Genomic DNA, 16,974 nt, shown 5'->3' on the forward strand with positions numbered 1-16,974 from the left:
TCTCTGCAGCCTTTAACACTATTGATCATTCTTTCCTCTTATGTACTTTCTTCTCTCAAGGTTTTTGGGATACCACTGTCTCCTGGTTCTCCTTCTACCTATCTGACCACTCCTTCTCTGTCTCCTTTGCTGGATCCTCTTCCAGATCACACCCTCTAACTGCAGGAGTCTCTCAGGATTCTGTCTTGGGCTCTCTTCTTTTCTTCCTCTATACTACTTCACTTGGTCATCTCATCAGCTCCCATGGATTTAATTTACATTTCTATGCTGATGATTCTCAGATGTACCTTTCTTGCCCCAATCTTTCTGCTGACCTCTAATTTCACTTCTCCAGCTGCCTCAAATTGGATGTCCAGTACAAATCTGAAGCGCAACACTTCTAAAACTGAACTCATTATCTTTTCATCTAAACCCTCCCCTCCCCCGCCCTTCCCTGTTCCTATTGAGGGCAACATCATCGTCCTAGTCCCTCAACCTGTGTAGTCATCCTGGACTCCTCATTATTACTGTCTCTTCACTGCCCCCCCCAAACAAAACAAAACAAAAACCAACCTTACCTCCATGCCTTTGTTCACACCACTCCTTCAACCTGCTAGGCTCTCCCCTCCCTCTTCTTTCAAAATCCTAGAAGTCTTTCAAGACTCCCTCTTCCAGGGAAAGCCCCTCTCAGTCCACAGTGATCTGTCTTTTATGAGTTCCTCTAGCCCTAGCCACCGTTCTACTCACTAAGAACCTGTCACACAATCAGTCAATAAACATTTATATATCCATATCTAATCTGTTGCCAAGGCCTGTTGATTTCACCTTTGCAGCATCTCTTGAATATGCCCCTTTCTCTCCTCTGACACTGCCACCACTCTCGTGGAGGCCTTCATCAACTCATACCTAGATTACTTCAATAACCTGCTGATGGGTCTGCCTGTCTCAAGTCTCTCCCCACTCTAGCCCATTTTCCATTCAGTCGCTAAAAGTGATTTTCTTAAAGCACAAGTCTAATCATGTTACACCAAGACACTCTTCCCCTCCCCCCAATTCAATAAAGTCTAGTGGCTTCCTATTGCCTTCAAGGATCAAATCCACAATGCTGTTTGGCCTTCAAAGCCCTTCATAACCTAGCCCCCTCGTAACATTCCAGTCTTCTTAAATCTTACTTCTCAACATGTGCTCTTCAGTCCTGCTTGCTTTCTGGCTGTTCCATGAGCAAGACACTCCATCTCTTAGCTCTAGGCATTATCTTTTTCCCATTCCTGGAATGCTCTTCTTTCTCCACTCTGACTACTGACCTCCCTGGCTTCCTTTAAGTCTCAAGCTAAAAATCTCACCTCCTGCAGGAAGCCTTCACCTACCCTTTTTAATTCCAGTGCCTTCCCCCTGTTAATTATTTCCTATTTATCCTGTATATAGCTTGCCTTGTATATATTTGTTTGCGTGTCATCTCCTCCTTTAGGTTGTTAGCTCCTTGAAGGCAAGGGATTGTCTTTTGCCTCTTTTTGTATCCCCAGAGCTAACCACAGTGCCTGGCACATAGCAGGGACTTAATAATGTTTATCACTTGATTGTGTGACAGGTTCTTAGTAAGTAAAACGGTAGCTAGGGGCTGGAGGAACTCAAGAGAGGTAGATTACTGTGGACTGAGATGGGGTCTCCCTGGAAGAGGGAGTCTTGAAAGATTTCTAGAATTTTGAGAGAAAATGGAGGGAAGGGCCCAGCAGGTTGAAGGACTGGTGTGAACAAAGGCATGGACGCAGGAAAGTGCAAGGTTTTTTGAGGGGAGGCAGTGAAGAGACTGGTGTGGCTAGAGTGAAGAGAGAGAGTGTAGGAGGAGAACAATGCAAAATAGGAGACAAGTGGAGTCTGGATGACCAGAAGTTGAGGATATTGTTCTTCAGGGGATTCCTACTCAAATATGAGTTGGGCTCTGAAGTCCCTGTGATTGGATCATCAGTTAGGAGGCAGGTAGATGCTAGGTGGCCTTGAGTGCCTGGATAAAAGAGTTGAGCCTTTTCCCATAGACATTGATGAGCTGTTGATATTTTCTGATGAAAATAGTCTTTATGGTAATTATAAGCTCACATTTATGTAGTGCTTAAGAGTTAACAAAAAGGCTAAGTTTACCTACAACAATCCTGTGAGGTTAGGTAGTGCAAATAATTAATATAATTGCCATTTTTCAGATAAGAAAACACCCTCAAAGAGGTTATTTGATTTGACCACAACCCAACAATTGGTAAATGTCAGAGGTGGGATTCAGACTCAAGTCTCTTCTGAATACAAGTCCAGGGTACTTTTTGCTACACTTATGTTGCCAGACTTGCTTGGGGTTCTTTAAGGAACGAGATTTATTTCTGACTTAAACCTTCCAGCTTAGGGTTGATCTGTGTGTGACATTTCTTACTTCTTCCTTATATGTAAAGAGAGTGTCTCTGACCTGTGATTGCAGGAATCTGTCACCTTCTTGGGATCATAAATGCTCAAGGAAAATAATCCAAAGTGTCTGTTGGAGCTGAAGGGGAAATGGATGCTGTCATCTCAAAGATTCTCAGAATAGCTGGGATTTCTCAGCAGCTGGGAGAGCCTTGGCTCATGCTCCAGCTTCCCACCCCCTGTCTGGCCTTGCAACTTGATTGAGTCCTGATCCCATAAACAGCCATGAGAAGGAGAAGAAACTGGGGTACGAGATCAGCTAAGAGTTCTGGGGGTCGAGAGCAGGGAATGTGTCAAGTTCAGATGTGCTCCAGAGATCATAAGATAATAGATTTTTGTCTAACTCCTCATTTTAGGGATGAAGAAACTGAGAAGTTAAGGGATTTATTTAGGATATGTAGCTAGGAAGTGTCAGAGGTGGTAGGTCCTACTCCACATTTAGCATTCTTTCTACTGGCCCAAGTGTTGTGCTTGTGTACCTGACCCTTTATTCTCCCATTTAGCTGGGCTGTGGTAACTGCCATTGGCAAGGCAAGGATAGTGCTTTTTAAACTACCTGACATTTCAACCTGGACACAGTGGGATCTGCTGTGGCAGTCCAAAAAGGAATAGGCTTATGGCTTATGGGTCTCTATGGTACACCGTACCCTTTTCCTACCTGTCCCTTCCCCAAGTCCAAAGGCGGTTTGCTTTGGTGCCCATGGGAGACATAGGAACTGTCCCACCATGGGTCCTTTTGGGGGTTCCCTCAGAAAGAGGGCCCTGGAACTTACCAGGGCTTCATTTTATATTTAGCTTAAAACAGTAATGGTCTGTGTCTAAGTGTGATCAGATTACATCTGGGAGGAGAGTTGGCAGTGCTGGGATCAGGGACCAGCTCTCTTCCTAGCACCGTGGCAAAATTTGATCGGACTCTAGGGGCTGGGTCATACAGGAGGCATTTCCGAGCAGGGAAGATCGGTTTGGGGGGCTGATTTGAAAAGCTGATTGGTATCTGGGTTTAGCAGCTGGAGCCACGCCTCAACCCCCTCCCCAATACTTTTGGGAGTGGATCTGCCTAAGAGCACTCCCCAGTGGTAGAGACTGGAGAGGCTTGACAGCATGGATATGAACATGGTGGCCCAAGAGGCCAGTCAGGTGATGGTCCCCAGCATAAACAGCTTCCCCCGGCCTATCCCACCAAAAACCACTAAGAAACACAAAAAGGCTGTTCTCTTCTTTGAGGTGGAGATTCTGGATGCCAAGACACGGGAGAAGCTGTGTTTCCTGGATAAGGTAAAGATTCCTTTTTCTTGAGTGACTGCTGGGATCCATTTGGTGGGTGTCTTGGGAACCCTGGGTACTCTGGCCCAGCCTATACTGAAGCACGCTTCTCAGCACCTTTTCTTGTTTCTCTTACACTGTCCCCCTCACGTCCTCCATGCCCAGTTCATATATTAACTCTTGAAAATAAGAGGCCAATCTCCCAAGGCAGTAGGTGGGGCAGGGGGAGGTAGAGAATCTTACAGGGGGTGCATTTTGAATAGAAATATAAATGCATGAGTTCTCACTCTTGCCTTATTTTGGAAGTCATGCCACACTCCTAGGTATAGAGAAAGTAGCCCTTCATTGAGCTGTGTGCATGGCCATGGGAGGTGGGGATGGGGAAAGTTGAGTACAGACAAGCCAGAGGATCATAGAATTTAAAGCTGGAGAATCTCATAGATCATCCAGTCCAATCCCTTTGTTTTACAGATGAGGAAACTTGGGGCCTAGACAAGTAATTTTTTTCCAAGGTCACTGTTATATTGTAGCAGAGCCAGAATTTGAACCCTGTTCCTCTGACTCAAAGTCCCATCATCTTTTCCCTATGCCATATTTGCCTCTCCAGACTAACTTTGCCTTCTCCTGCAGGCTTTGCACATTATAGATAGTTAATGTTTGTTGACTTCAATACCCATCAGTGTCACTATGGAGTATTTGTAGGTTTAGCCATTCCTAGTGATGGGTAAATGAGAACCAGCTAATAGATTCTCTGCCTCCCATTTCCCAGCTGGAAAATGGGACAGGTCAAAACCCATAGGTATGATGGTATATGAACTTCCCTGGAGCTCTTTTGAACTCTGGGAAAGAGGAGGATGAGCACGACAATGAGGATTTGGTTTGGCTGATACCTGTTACTTGTCAAGAGGAAGAGGAAATGGTTTCACTATAGGTTTTCAAGGCTCACACAGTGATTTGGATCTTCTCAAGGAAAACCTAGCTTTTTGAATCTCAAAACCCATTTTCTATTTTTCTGTCAGACCTAAGGAAGTCCCAAGTCTCCTGAGGTGTTTAGCCCTCTCTATCAGCCTTCACCCAGAGCTTTCACACCTTTAAATCCCTTCTGACAGCTGTGACTTGGACAAATTCTCCCCTGTTGGTTGAAGGGTTTGGGGCTTCTTTGCCAATCCAGTCTAAGATTCCTGTCTGGGGCAAGTCTGCCACCTGCAGGTGTTTGCTTGGCTAGTTACTGCATGTTCCTCATATCTTTGAGGGTCTGTGCCCTTGGAAGGCAGATTTTCTTTCTTTCTTACAGTAATGAATAGGATAGTATAGCCTTGCCAAAGGCAAGGAAGGTCTAATTGGAATCTCCCTCTACCTCCCCTTCTCCCCCAAGCTTCTAGTTTGGAAAGAATAAGATTCTTTGTGCTTCCTCTTAGAACTTTGTTAGAGGAAGCTAAGTGGGGAATATAACTCCAGTGCTAGAGGGGCAGAGGTAGACCTTGGGATGGGGAATAGAAGGACCTGTCCAAATTTTCTCTCAGAGCCACATACTCTGGGGTTCTCACCTGTTCAGAGTCTTTGCTGACCATAAATAGACCTGTTGCCATCTTATAAACATCATTTCCTGAGTTTTTGTTTTGAGGTTTATGATTCCTCCCATTCAGCCTTTGCTTCCTTGATGAGGGCAAGGTACTCTTAGACTCTACTGTAGGACACCTTCCTGGCAGCAAGTCCCTGGGGGTGGGTTAGAATAAGTGGTGATAGCTTGAGCTGGCAGCCTTCCACCAGGAGACATTCCCTTTCCCTGGCTCTCTGCTTCCATCCTTTCCTCCTGTATAGAGAAGCCCAAGCCCCTTATCTCTCCCCCCCCCCCCCACCTCCAATACACCCAAGAAGAGGTGTGAGATCCTGGCTCCTGGGACTGCCCTCATGCCAGAGCTAACGCTTCCCCTGGTGCACTTCTTCCCAGGTGGAACCCAATGCCACCATTGCTGAGATCAAGAACCTCTTCACAAAATCACGTATGTATCTTGGCCCCAGAGCGGGGCATTGGGCCTCTCAGGAATCTAACAGAATAACTGTCAGAGCTGGATGGGGCCCACATGGTCATCTAGTTCAGACTTCTCATTTTACAGATGAGGAAACCAAGGCCCCCAAGAGACTGCTCCTTCCCTTCTGTTGGTGTCTAACTGCAGAGGAGGAGAAATGTTGGGAGGCACAGAGTTAGAGCTTCATGGTTTACTGCTTCTCCTTGGCCTTTCTGAAGGTTCCTTTGTTGGTAGTGTTGGGCTAGACACTGTCTGCCTTTGGGGCATGCAGGGTAGGCTGGAGCTGGGAGCCAAGGACAGGAGTCAGAGTACACCAGGGCCATGGGAAAAAGAGCGGAGCATGAAAGCAGAAAGCAAAGTCTTATTCTTGCTGTGAAAACAATTCTCGCTGCTGACGAGAGCTCCCTCCTGTGTCATTAGTAATATTGCAGTGTTATTTTTAAGACATTTCTTGTTTTCATGATAGTCATTGTGGTGTGGTAGAATGACATTCATTATGTAAATACAGAAATGAATGTATGAATCCTCAAAACACTTTGTGGGTTGACTTGAAATACTCCACATTTAAGCAAAGGGATATAAATTGTCGAGAGAAGCGTTGAGAGTTTTATAGAAAAAGAAATGATTTTCTTTTTTCCTGCTTGGGAATGTTTCCCTGATATGATGGTATCTCTGGAGTTTAAGCAATAGAGGGGAGAGAGCTTGGCCAGTTGGCTGGGGTGGGATGTGTAGTGTTATGATAAGATTTGGTGGGCCACCTTAAGGCCATGTTCCCTGAGGTGACAGATTACCAGGACAGGGTCTTCTATCCTTTCTGCTTCTCTTCTCTAGATCCCCAGTGGTATGCTGCCCGGCAGTCCCTCCGGCTGGATCCTAGTGAGTAAACACTTTTATAGGGAACCCATCTTCTTCTCCACCCTCAAACTTCCAGAGTCATCGTAGTACCTTTGGGGAAGAGGTCTCATTAGGTATTCATGAGCACTCTTCCTTGTGGGTCCCTTTCTCCCCTTCTTTACTTGCCTTCTCCCCCTTTTTTCATACAGAGGGCAAGTCCTTGAAGGATGAGGACATTCTGCAGAACCTGCCTGTGGGGACCACAGCCACACTTTACTTCCGGGATCTGGGAGCCCAAATCAGCTGGGTTACGGTGAGATCCATGCTCTTTCCTCCTGGAAGCCCTAGCCCAATATGTAGCCTTCTTCCCTGCCCTTCCTTTATCTATGTCCCTCACTGCCCAGGTATTCCTGACCGAGTATGCTGGCCCTCTTCTCATTTACCTACTATTCTACTTCCGGGTACCCTTCATCTATGGTCACAAGTATGACTTCACATCTAGCCGGCACACTGTGGTTCAGTGAGTATGGCTTCTGGGCAGGGGAGTGGGTGAACTCAGGCACATATTTCCAGCCCTGCCACATCCCCCTTGTCCTTAGTTTCCCACCCTATCACTGGAGGGCTGCAGGAAAGGGTCTGGATGCGGGCTTGTTGGGGGTAGTTGGAGGAAGGGATTCTTGCTCAGTAACAAACCTGGATGATGTCATTGGGGAGGCCATATTGTGGAGTGGGTTTGGAGTTAGGCTTATCTTCCATTCCCAGCTCTCCTACTTACTGCCATTTTGGTACTTTGGGCAGATCCTTTATCCTCTTGGGCTTCAGTTCCTTATCTGTAAAATGAGGGAGCTGGACTAGAAATCCCTAAGATTCTGTCCAACTTTGATCCTATGATTCTTATGACTTCAGAGGTCCCTTCCAGTTCTGTTATTTCCTTCCCTGTTGTGATTAGCAGGGCCTGGGGGTGGAGTGGGTGGGGCGGGGTGGGGGAGCCCAGAGAGCTGAGCTGTTCCTCTTTTTCTCCTCCTCTAGTCTTGCCTGTATTTGTCACTCATTCCACTACATCAAGCGCTTACTGGAGACACTGTTTGTTCACCGTTTCTCTCACGGGACAATGCCCCTGCGTAATATCTTCAAGGTTAGCCCTTGTGGGTAGAGGGAAGAGGGAAGGGGGCGAGCACTGAGACTGTGCCTTGACTCTATCTGGCATGAGAGGGCTTCACATTTTTCAGGTGGCTGAACAGCAAGCTGCTGGCAGGGAACTTTGTTAGAGTCCTGCCATGTTGGAGAATATCCTCTCAGTTGGCTGTGGTCTTACTCAATTAGGTGGCCCAGATATTGCCCTGAAGCTCCCAGAGGCAGCCTAGGCTGCTCATTATGTTCGTTAAAGGCTGAGATTTCATTGTAGACTTTGCCAGAATTCTCCCTAGGAGGAGCCTGCCCTTGCGCTTCCCCAGATTTGAGGCAGCATTGCTTTGTCGACCCCTTGGATCGTGTGGTTGGAGATGATGAGGTCATCAGTCAGCCTGCTAGCTCCCTTCTCTTCCCGCTGCTGTACTGACTTCCCTGGGCTCTAGGCCAGTATGGGATTTATTTAGAGGGGTTGCATTAATGTAACACAAGGTAGTTGAGTCAGGAGAGATGTAGTTTTAGTCCTGGCTCTGACATGTACTAGCTGTGGGACCTTCAGGAAGTCACAGCCTCTTTAACTCTTGGCTTCCTCATCTATAAAATGTCAATAATACTTGAAACCGTCCACCTCACAGGGCTATTGTGAGGAAAGTGCTCTTAAAATCTTAAAATGCTGCATAATTGTGAGCATAATTTTAATTTTTTTTGAGAAAGAAGTCATATGGTGTAATTAATTTTACAAGCACAAGATGGAAGATGCATGTTTGAGTGACAGCCTGTCTGAAATAGAGCAGGGGATTTACTGGACTATATGTTCAATATAAGCCAACAATTTGTTGTCATTGTTGCTTTTGTTCAGTTGTGTCTGACTCTTTGTGACCCCATTTGGGTTTTTCTTGGCAAAGATACTGGAGTGGTTTGCTGTTTCCCTCTTCAGCTCATTTGACAGATGAGGAAACTGAGGCAAACAGGCTTTAGTGACTTGCCCAGGGTCACACAGTAAGTGTCTGAGGCCAGATTTGAACTCATGAAGATGAGGCTTCCTGACTCTAGGCCTGGCACTCTATCCACTGTGTCACCTAGTTGTCTTAGCGGGCTGGTGTGGTAGCCAAAAGCTGTTGTGATCTTGGATCGCATTAATAAAATCATAACTTTCAAAAATGAGGTGTTAGTCCCATTTATGTACCCACTGGTCACTCCCATCTAGAATATTGTACAACCAGCATAGCCATGGGCCTTGAATATGAAAATGAATTGAAGGTTTGGGGGCTGTTTAAATTGTAGAGGAGACTGAGGCACATGACGTGTCTTCATGTATTTGAAGGACTGTCAAGAGGAATCAGACTGGTTCTATTTAGCCTCATAGGGAAAACCAGGAGTGAGTAATAGGGGAAGCTGCATTAGGATTTGGTAGGTGGAAGAGGGGCTGCCTCTGAGTGGGAGCGGGAGTGGGGGTGTGGGGAGGGGCACTTCCCCACAGGCTGGATGAGCACACTGTTGTTGGTAGAGTGGGGATAGGGATTCTTTTGGAAAAGCCAAGTGGCTCTTGAGCTCCAGCTGACACTAAAAGTTCGGACACAGGGGTCAAGTGGCAGTTCTGACACTTGTCTGACAAATCCCTTTACTTCTCTAAAGCTTATACTTTTCTCAGAAGAAACATGAGGGAAATGGTATAAGAATTATCCTTATAGATGAATTGAGATTTATTAATAGAATTGACGTTCCAGGTGTTCTCACCCATTTCTCTCTCTTCCCGTTTTCAGAACTGTACCTACTACTGGGGCTTTGCTGCCTGGATGGCCTATTATATCAACCACCCTCTCTACACTCCCCCAAGTGAGTGACCCAGTCTCTGCGCTGTCCCTGGGGACCTACTGGTCCCTTCAGCTGACATTCACCCTTTTCTTTGTTTTTTTCTTCCCCTCCTAAGCTTATGGTGGTCAGCAGGTGAAACTAGCACTTGGCATTTTTGTGGTAAGGGGGCCCTTGGGTCTGGAGTGGTCTGTGTGTGGTGGGGGTGCAGCGGGGGAGGCATTGTGTGGAATCCGTTTGGAGGCCAGGACCTTGTCTAATTATAGCCCTCTCCCAGCTCTGCCAGCTAGGTAACTTCTCCATTCACATTGCGTTGAGGAATCTGCGCCCAGCAGGTGAGTGCTGAAGGTCATAGCTAGCAGGTCTGTGCTGGCTGTGTCTGCACATCGCAGGTGCTTGCTAAGTTTACCAGGTTGTGTTTGTGAGCACAGTTGAGAATGTGAGTGGCATCTGTTATTACCTTTGTGGGCCTTTTCCCCATATCTGTAAAATAAGTGGGGCTGGACTAGATGACCTCCACAGGTCCTTCAAGTTCTCAGTCTTTTTTAATTTTAACTTTTTTTCAAGTTCTCAATCTTTAGGGCCAAGTGTGTTTAATGCTGATGTTATTCACCTACTCTCTTATAGGTTCCAAGACCCGGAAGATACCTTATCCGACCAAGAACCCCTTCACGTGGCTCTTCCTGCTGGTGTCATGTCCCAATTATACGTATGAGGTGAGGTCTCTCCTCTAAAGTTTCTGCATTTGCTTCCTCTGATTTGTTGGACTCAGGATTCTCTTCTGCCAGCATTAACGGTTACCTCTTTGGATCCCTGGGCCGTGGACTGTAGAATGGAGCATCCCATAGGTCCCAGGAACGAGGAGACATTTAGGGCACTCAATCAGGAGCAGACAGTATCCATTCCCCTTCTCTCTTGTGGCCTTAATCAGCCCAAAATTTTTTAGCCTGTACTAGAAACCAAGAGCTCCAGGTTATTTTATCACCTGAATCAGAGGCTTCAGTTACCTTGGATGGTGGGCAGGTCCATAAGGGTCAGCGTCCTGTTTCAGCCAGCTCACACAGCCTACACGTGGAGGGTTTGTTTGTGTTGGGTAGGGATACCAGGCCTTAACTGCACCCTGACCTTCTTCTTCCATAGGTGGGATCCTGGATTGGATTTGCCATCATGACCCAGTGCCTCCCAGGTGAGACTCCTAACTGCCTTTCTGTGCTCCTTGGATAAACTCAGGCTGGGCTTGGGGAACAAAGATAACCTTGTCATTTGGTCTTTCCACTCACTCCAGCAAGGCAGAAAGCATTAGATTTGAGTCAGAGGACCCGAGTTTGGAGAACTCTTACTGCCTTTGTGTCATTGGTAGTTACTTCTCTTGCCCTGTTTCCTCATCTGTGAAATGAAGGGGATGGACCAGATAGGAAGCATCAAAAACCTTCTGGGCTCTAAATCCCAAGATATCTAAAAGGGCCTTCCTATACTACCAGAGGCAGGGAATTTTACCCACTTACTTCTCTTTCTCTTCTCCACAGTGGCTCTCTTCTCCCTTGTGGGCTTCATCCAAATGACCATCTGGGCCAAAGGGAAGCACCGCAGCTACCTGAAAGAGTTCCGCGATTACCCTCCACTACGCTCTCCCATTATCCCCTTCCTTCTCTAAACTGCCCTCTTGGAGTGGCCCCTATCCTTTGGGATTATCCCTGGGCAGCTTCTCAGCCCCTGATTTTGTGCCCCAGGACTCCCCCCTCCCCCTCCCCTTCTTCCCCCATCACTGACCCGGGGGTCAGTTCAGCTGTTGCCTGGGCAGAGGGCTTGGCCCTCCCCTCTTCTCCTGACTCAAACATAACACAAGCACTGCAGGAGGGACACCGGTTTTAGAAGGTCTTGTTTTCTGGCTACAAGAATAAAACACATTCTAATTCCAGGAGCTCTGGGTGATTCTTTGGTGGCATACACTGTGAAAGGGGCTGGATAGGAGCCTAAATAGGAGCCCTAGTGTTGAGGCAAGCACAAGCCCAAACACACTTGGTGAATTATACTTTAATGGCTTAATTATTGTGGGCACTTACATAGACCTAATCTTGTGTAACTGCAGTCTATATCTTTACATAAAATTTATACAGAAGCCTCATCCAGGATGGGAAGGCCTTTTCTTGGTATATTATGGAAAATAAACATTGGGATGCCTACCCAGCTTGAGGAAGTTAATATAAACATGGATGCTGGCTGCAGTGCTCCACTAATCATGGTATAGCTGAAAGTAGAGAAACCTTGTAAAGTTCAGGACAGTCCTTAAGGAGAACTCAGGCTTCAGGGGCCATCCGTACCCTATGTGTCTATACTCTGCCTCCTTCCAAAACGTCTCAGGCATCAGAAGAAGCCTGCTGGGGAGAGGAAGGTTAGGGGTGGGAGCTAGTCAGGAAAGACCTGAGGCCCCCAGTATCCAAATGAGAGGTGCTTGTGATGGCAAACACAGGCCTTTGAGTGGGCCTGGAAGGTCAAAACAGTGTTTATTTATCCAGCTGGTACATGGTTATGGGGATAGACCTGGGGTTTCAGTATAATTGTGGCTATTTTGGCTCTGCAGCTTCACTCTCTGCCCGTCGCTTCTGTCGTGCCAGCAGACGTCGTTCCCGCTCAAACTCTTTCATTCGGCCTACATAGCTAGGAGAAAGATGACTGTGGGTCAGGCTTGTTATCAGTCATTGAGGCCCTTCCACCATCAGGTCCCCTACTGACCCCTCCCCCACCTTTGGCCCTGTCAAACAGCGGCAGTAGCTCTCCCTTAAAGGACAACCACTCTGAGGTATGTAGGGTAACTCAGGAACCTATCAATTAATACTCTTCAGAGTTGGGCTGGTGATGAAACAAGTAAAGGCTGTTAAGGGAGGAGAAGGAGGGTGTTTTCTAGTACCTATCCTTAAGTCTGGCTCATTGTCCACAGGCTCATATGGGTACGTATGAGAATCCCTAGGAGTTATAAGACTAAGGCCCAAGGGTTCCAGTCCAAAGCAGACTTCTCCCGTTCAAGAAGACACCCTCTCATTCCTATTGGGTCTCACCTCATCTAAGTTTGGCAAAGCTGGAGCTCCCAAAAGCTGTTCTGGGCTTTCCTTGGTTTGACAGTATCTTCCTACCCATCCTGGACATGTGCTATGTGTTGTCACTTCATAAGCTAGATTTGCTAGGAATGGAGAAGGATGGATAGGTGCTAGGGGTTGTACCATTCCCAAGGCTTTCCCAATCTCTTATGTCTAGCTTTGACTTCTTCATGTTGGGACCTGCATCTCCAATGATCTGCTGGACAGTTCCTCTAGGATTGTTAGGGCTTAAACTTAGCATGGGCAAAGCTGAATTCCTCATCTTCCTCCCAAAAAAACCCACCCAATTAGCAGGTTTCTGTTAATGGCCCCATCCTGGGACTTGAAGTATTGGTTATTTCAGATTTATTTGTATTCACTAGTTACCATCTGCACTACTAACCCCTCTAGCTGGAGCCTCATTCCTCTCACCTGGGCTACTGACAAAGTTTCCACTATAACTGGTCTCTCCACCTCCAGTGCTTCTTCAACACATACCACCAGTCTCCTTCCTAAATCACAGCTGTGATCATATCACTCCTCTGCAGGAATGGCTCCCATTAGTCCAAGGGGTCAAATTAAAACCTCTAAGCCTGACATTTGAGGTCCTTCACAATCTGGTCCCCACTTTCTTTTTCAGCTTCATCTCCCACTACTCCCTCTGTGCTTGTCAAGTTCCCCTCTCCCCTTAAATACATTATGATTCATGATAATTCTTTCTCACAGCAGATAGGGAACTGGAGTAGCCAGGGTGCTGGTGCTCAGTGCAGAATATCAGGGGTTTTTTTGAGGGTGGGAAAAGGAAGCGGGACAGAGGGACAAGAGCTGTCTCCTTAGTGGCATAGGAGGAATGAGGTTTTACACCTGGTACCTGGGGGTGTGGGAGTGTGATCTGGGCCTTTGTTTTCAGGATGGGGAGTGGGGGAGTGGAGAGAATAGGTTGGACTGAGGGGACATGTGGAAGATATGGGGAGTGGGCTTGGGGTACAATGGCAATGAAACTTACTCCTGGTGCTCACAGAGGTCCCAGATGTGTTTCTCATGGCCACAGGCCAGGAAGTTGGGAAAGCTGTCCCGCTTACACTTGAGCATTCGGATGAGATGGTGTGCGCAGTAATCCCGTTGTTGCAGTAGCAGCTGTGCATCACTCATTTCCTGCTGTGTGGCCACCATCACTGCACCCATTGGAGAACCAGGACAAGGGCTTGAGCTTAGGGTCTTGCCTCAATCTCTCATTTCTTTACCCAAGGCCGTCTTCCCCCATTTTCTCCAGGGAACACCTCTGACTACTGCTGCCCATACACCAATTTTCTCTCTCGGTACAGCAAACTGTAATCTGCTCTGGCCCCACCCCCACAAAGTGACAAGGAAAACTGTTATATGCCTGATTCTGAGCAGGAGGCACTGCCTGTGCAAGCAGAAATGATGAGAAGTGACTTCTTTACCACAGAATCAGTCAGAAGGCAGAAAAACCAGATTTAGCTAGATGTTCTCCAGATGTTGGGACAGCAGATTTTAAAGGAGATCTGAGGAAGGACAGAGTATTAAAATATAAACAGTTCTGAGGGGGGAAGAAAGGAGGAGCTGGCTGGAGAAACCAAGGACAGAGGATGAATGAATAAAGAAAATGGTATAATAATCTAAGAACAATGTCAGTAGTGGTAAAACCCAGACAGGTGGGGAGCCTGTGGAATCCAAACTTCACAGAACAAATCCCCTTAATAAAAGGATTTGTTAGGTAGAACTTGGACTCAGTCAAAGGGCTGCACTTGAGGATCCAGAGGGCCACATGTGGCCTTGAGGCTTCAGGTTCCCCACCCCTGGCCCAGAATATACTGAGGCTGGTAATGGATAGTAAAGACAGCAAAAGAAGGCTTTGAAAAAGTTATGTTAATGGAGAGGAGTATTTAAGAAGGCTCATGAGTTGTGATGGATGGACTGATGACAACTGCCATTCCTATTTTGTGTCTGGTTGATCTTCAGATCCAGAACAGACCCCAAATGCTTAACAGGGATTTGAAACACACGCAGAAGAGCTACTGACTAGCTGCCCTCAATGTGATCATGACACCATGTTATGTCCCAGGATACACAAAACTGCCAGCTAAATTTCTGACCTGCTGTTGGTGAACTTTAAAAGACCTTGGAGGACAGGAGAAGTGCAAATGTCGTACTTTTCCAAAAAGGAAAAAGTGTAAAACCTGCAAACAGGGTGGTGGGAATATTCTGGAACATATTCAAGGGAGTAAAGAATGAAAAGTAACCTCATCTCAAGGGAAAGCTTTCCGTGCAGTCTACTCAGGTTTGAGCTGAGCATTAGGTAACCCCTCTGATTCCATCCTTGCGGAAGAGATAGATGTTAGGTGAGACAAGATACTCAGGTTGCCCTGGAACTGTATTAAGGGGGTCTTAAACTCGGAGGGTAGTACATAGTAGAATGTTCCAGGGCATATGTCCTTGTTAAACATTTCTTATCAATAACTTGGATAGAGGCATATTTATCAAATATGTGAATGATACAAACCAGGAGGGATAGTTAACATGTTGGCTAACAGTCGATGTCCAAAAAGATCTCTATGAGGATAGACTATATATAGTAAGATGGAATTTAATAAAGATAAATGCAAAAGCTTTATACCTTGATTCAAGACTCCTCAATTTTGTAAATATCAGGAGACTGCAAAAGCAATACAAATCAGGAGTGATATGGAAAGCGAACAAAAAACCAACCAACCCCCCCAAACCAAAACAAAAAAAACCCCACCAGAGTGCACTGAGTAACAGACCCAGTTGCTGTCTTTGACAGGGTCTTTTAAACAGGCTGCATTAAGAGAAGTAAGTGGCTGGGGATATCACAGTAACATTGATTTATACCCTGGTCAGACCACTTCTGGGCTACTGTGTTCAGTGCTGCTGGATGTGAAGTCAGAAACAGATGGATTTGAATACCACTTCTGCCCCTTCGTGTTCTGAGTCAAGCCACTTACTCCCTATAAATCTAAGTTTCCTTATCCGAAATGAGAACAAGAAAAGCTAATGCCCTTTCACCTTTTCATAAGGTTTGTGTGAAGATCAAATGAGATAATTTATATAAAGCACTATATATATGTGAATTATGAAAACTATTCTGGGCACATTTTAGTAAAGACAGTGAGGCTGGAGAGCAACCAGGCCAGGTAAAGTCCTTCCGACCTGCTGAAGGAACAGGGGATGTTTGTCTGGAAAAGAGATGGCTCATGTGGGATGTGAGCTGTCAAATATTTTAATTACTAGATGTGTGATTCTGGACAAGTCACTTAAACCTGTCTGCTTCAGCTTCTTCAACTGTAAAATGGGGGCAATAACAGCTCTTACCTCCCAGGGCAAATGACAGGCTCTACATAAATGCTTATTCCATTCCTCTTCCCTCCAGTGCCTGGCACATAGTAGGTGCTGTGTAAGTGCTCAATATGTTCTCTTTCCCTTCCCCACAGTGGCTGGCGCATAGTAAGCCCCCAATCAATAGTCATCATAAGTAAGATATAGGTTGGACTTGCTGAGTTAAAAGCAAGGGGTGGACGTCTAACACTCAGAGCTGTCCAAGAGTGGACCGCAGATTCGCGGTAAGAAGGGACTTTGGAGCCCCTCACTTTACGGGGGAAGGTGCCTGATCACTAAAGAGGGGGAGCGACTGGCCCAAGGTCACAGAAGTAAAAGTGGCCGAGCCGGGATTTTACGCGGCCTTCCGCCACTCCCTCCCCTCTCCGCCCCCGGCTTGCACCAGACGCCCCGCAGGATCCCAGGCTCTTTCTTGGCCGCCCGGCGCCTGCGCACTAGACCACGGGAGGCATTTTTCTCCCCTGGCTCCTGAATTTCCCCTAGCCCCAGCCGGTGCCCTCACCTCGTTCCTTGCGTCCCTGGAGGCCATAATCCAGGGGAAAAGTGGGCACGTGCAACGGGTCGGGCTCCACCTCCGCGTCCCCCAAGTAGCGCCGAGTCAGGTGTGCACCCATTGTTGCTACTGCCTCTGAGGCCTCAGCCTCAGACTTAGCCTCGGCTCCTGGGGTCACCTCAGCCACCCCCTCCCACCCCGGAAGCTCTGGGCTCCGGAGCCCGACCACTTCCGGGGTAGACTGCTCTCGGTCGCTACAGACGATAGAGGTGTGGGGACCAGAGGACTCTCCACTTGCGCTCTCTTGCGGCCCGTCTGGAAGCCTGCAGTTGAAAATCTCAGGAGAGAGGAGGGGCCCAGGACAGACGTTAGCGCAGGCGCAACAGCAAGAGTGGTTGACTAAGGGGTGAGGAAGTAGTCCGTCCAGGGATGAGGCTTCTGGCTGGGCGGGGCTGGTGAACACAACATCCTCCTCCTAGTTGCCGGGGGCGGGGTGGAGGGTGGGAGCAGCGGGGACTGAGAGAGAGAGATGGAGAGA

The 16,974-nt window shown here is 47.2% G+C and overlaps 2 protein-coding genes and 1 long non-coding RNA gene across 3 annotated transcripts in view; 1 reads left to right on the forward strand and 2 right to left on the reverse strand.

Annotated features, from left to right (window-relative positions):
• TECR (trans-2,3-enoyl-CoA reductase) overlaps positions 1–11,412 on the forward strand; it is a 37,207-nt gene extending 25,795 nt beyond the window's left edge. Inside the window, exons 2-13 of the mRNA XM_020979939.2 lie at positions 3,649–3,699; positions 5,639–5,690; positions 6,549–6,593; positions 6,761–6,864; positions 6,956–7,071; positions 7,581–7,686; positions 9,443–9,515; positions 9,610–9,653; positions 9,769–9,826; positions 10,119–10,207; positions 10,632–10,677; positions 11,018–11,412. Of these exons, the coding sequence (XP_020835598.1) occupies positions 3,649–3,699; positions 5,639–5,690; positions 6,549–6,593; positions 6,761–6,864; positions 6,956–7,071; positions 7,581–7,686; positions 9,443–9,515; positions 9,610–9,653; positions 9,769–9,826; positions 10,119–10,207; positions 10,632–10,677; positions 11,018–11,145 (912 nt within the window). The 3' untranslated portion in view covers positions 11,146–11,412. The remainder of the gene's footprint in view (positions 1–3,648; positions 3,700–5,638; positions 5,691–6,548; positions 6,594–6,760; positions 6,865–6,955; positions 7,072–7,580; positions 7,687–9,442; positions 9,516–9,609; positions 9,654–9,768; positions 9,827–10,118; positions 10,208–10,631; positions 10,678–11,017) is intronic.
• On the reverse strand, positions 9,768–11,083 carry LOC144457080 (uncharacterized). The gene is made up of 2 exons (XR_013486405.1): positions 10,997–11,083; positions 9,768–10,443 (listed from the first exon to the last, which is right to left on the reverse strand). It is a non-coding gene; the product is annotated as an uncharacterized LOC144457080 (long non-coding RNA).
• A 566-nt stretch (positions 11,413–11,978) lies between the features above and the next one.
• Positions 11,979–16,694, reverse strand: NDUFB7 (NADH:ubiquinone oxidoreductase subunit B7). The gene is made up of 3 exons (XM_020979941.2): positions 16,446–16,694; positions 13,572–13,740; positions 11,979–12,149 (listed from the first exon to the last, which is right to left on the reverse strand). The coding sequence occupies exons 1-3, from the start codon at positions 16,555–16,557 to the stop codon at positions 12,056–12,058; spliced, it is 375 nt and encodes a 124-aa protein (XP_020835600.1). The 5' UTR covers positions 16,558–16,694; the 3' UTR covers positions 11,979–12,055.
• Between the last annotated feature and the right edge of the window lie 280 nt (positions 16,695–16,974).

Source organism: Phascolarctos cinereus, unplaced genomic scaffold (genome assembly GCF_003287225.1).
Source record: "Phascolarctos cinereus isolate Bilbo 61053 unplaced genomic scaffold, phaCin_HiC Scaffold_4;HRSCAF=312, whole genome shotgun sequence".
Classification (NCBI taxonomy): Eukaryota; Metazoa; Chordata; class Mammalia; order Diprotodontia; family Phascolarctidae; genus Phascolarctos; species Phascolarctos cinereus.

Coding starts and splice junctions, on each gene's coding strand:
- NDUFB7 (XM_020979941.2), bottom strand. CDS start 16,557: ATGGGTGCACACCTGACTCGGCGCTACTTGGGGGACGCGGAGGTGGAG. Junction 13,741..16,445: donor CCAGGGACGCAAGGAACGAG/GTGAGGGCACCG, acceptor CAATGGGTGCAG/TGATGGTGGCCACACAGCAG. Junction 12,150..13,571: donor GACCTCTGTGAGCACCAGGA/GTAAGTTTCATT, acceptor TCTTTCTCCTAG/CTATGTAGGCCGAATGAAAG.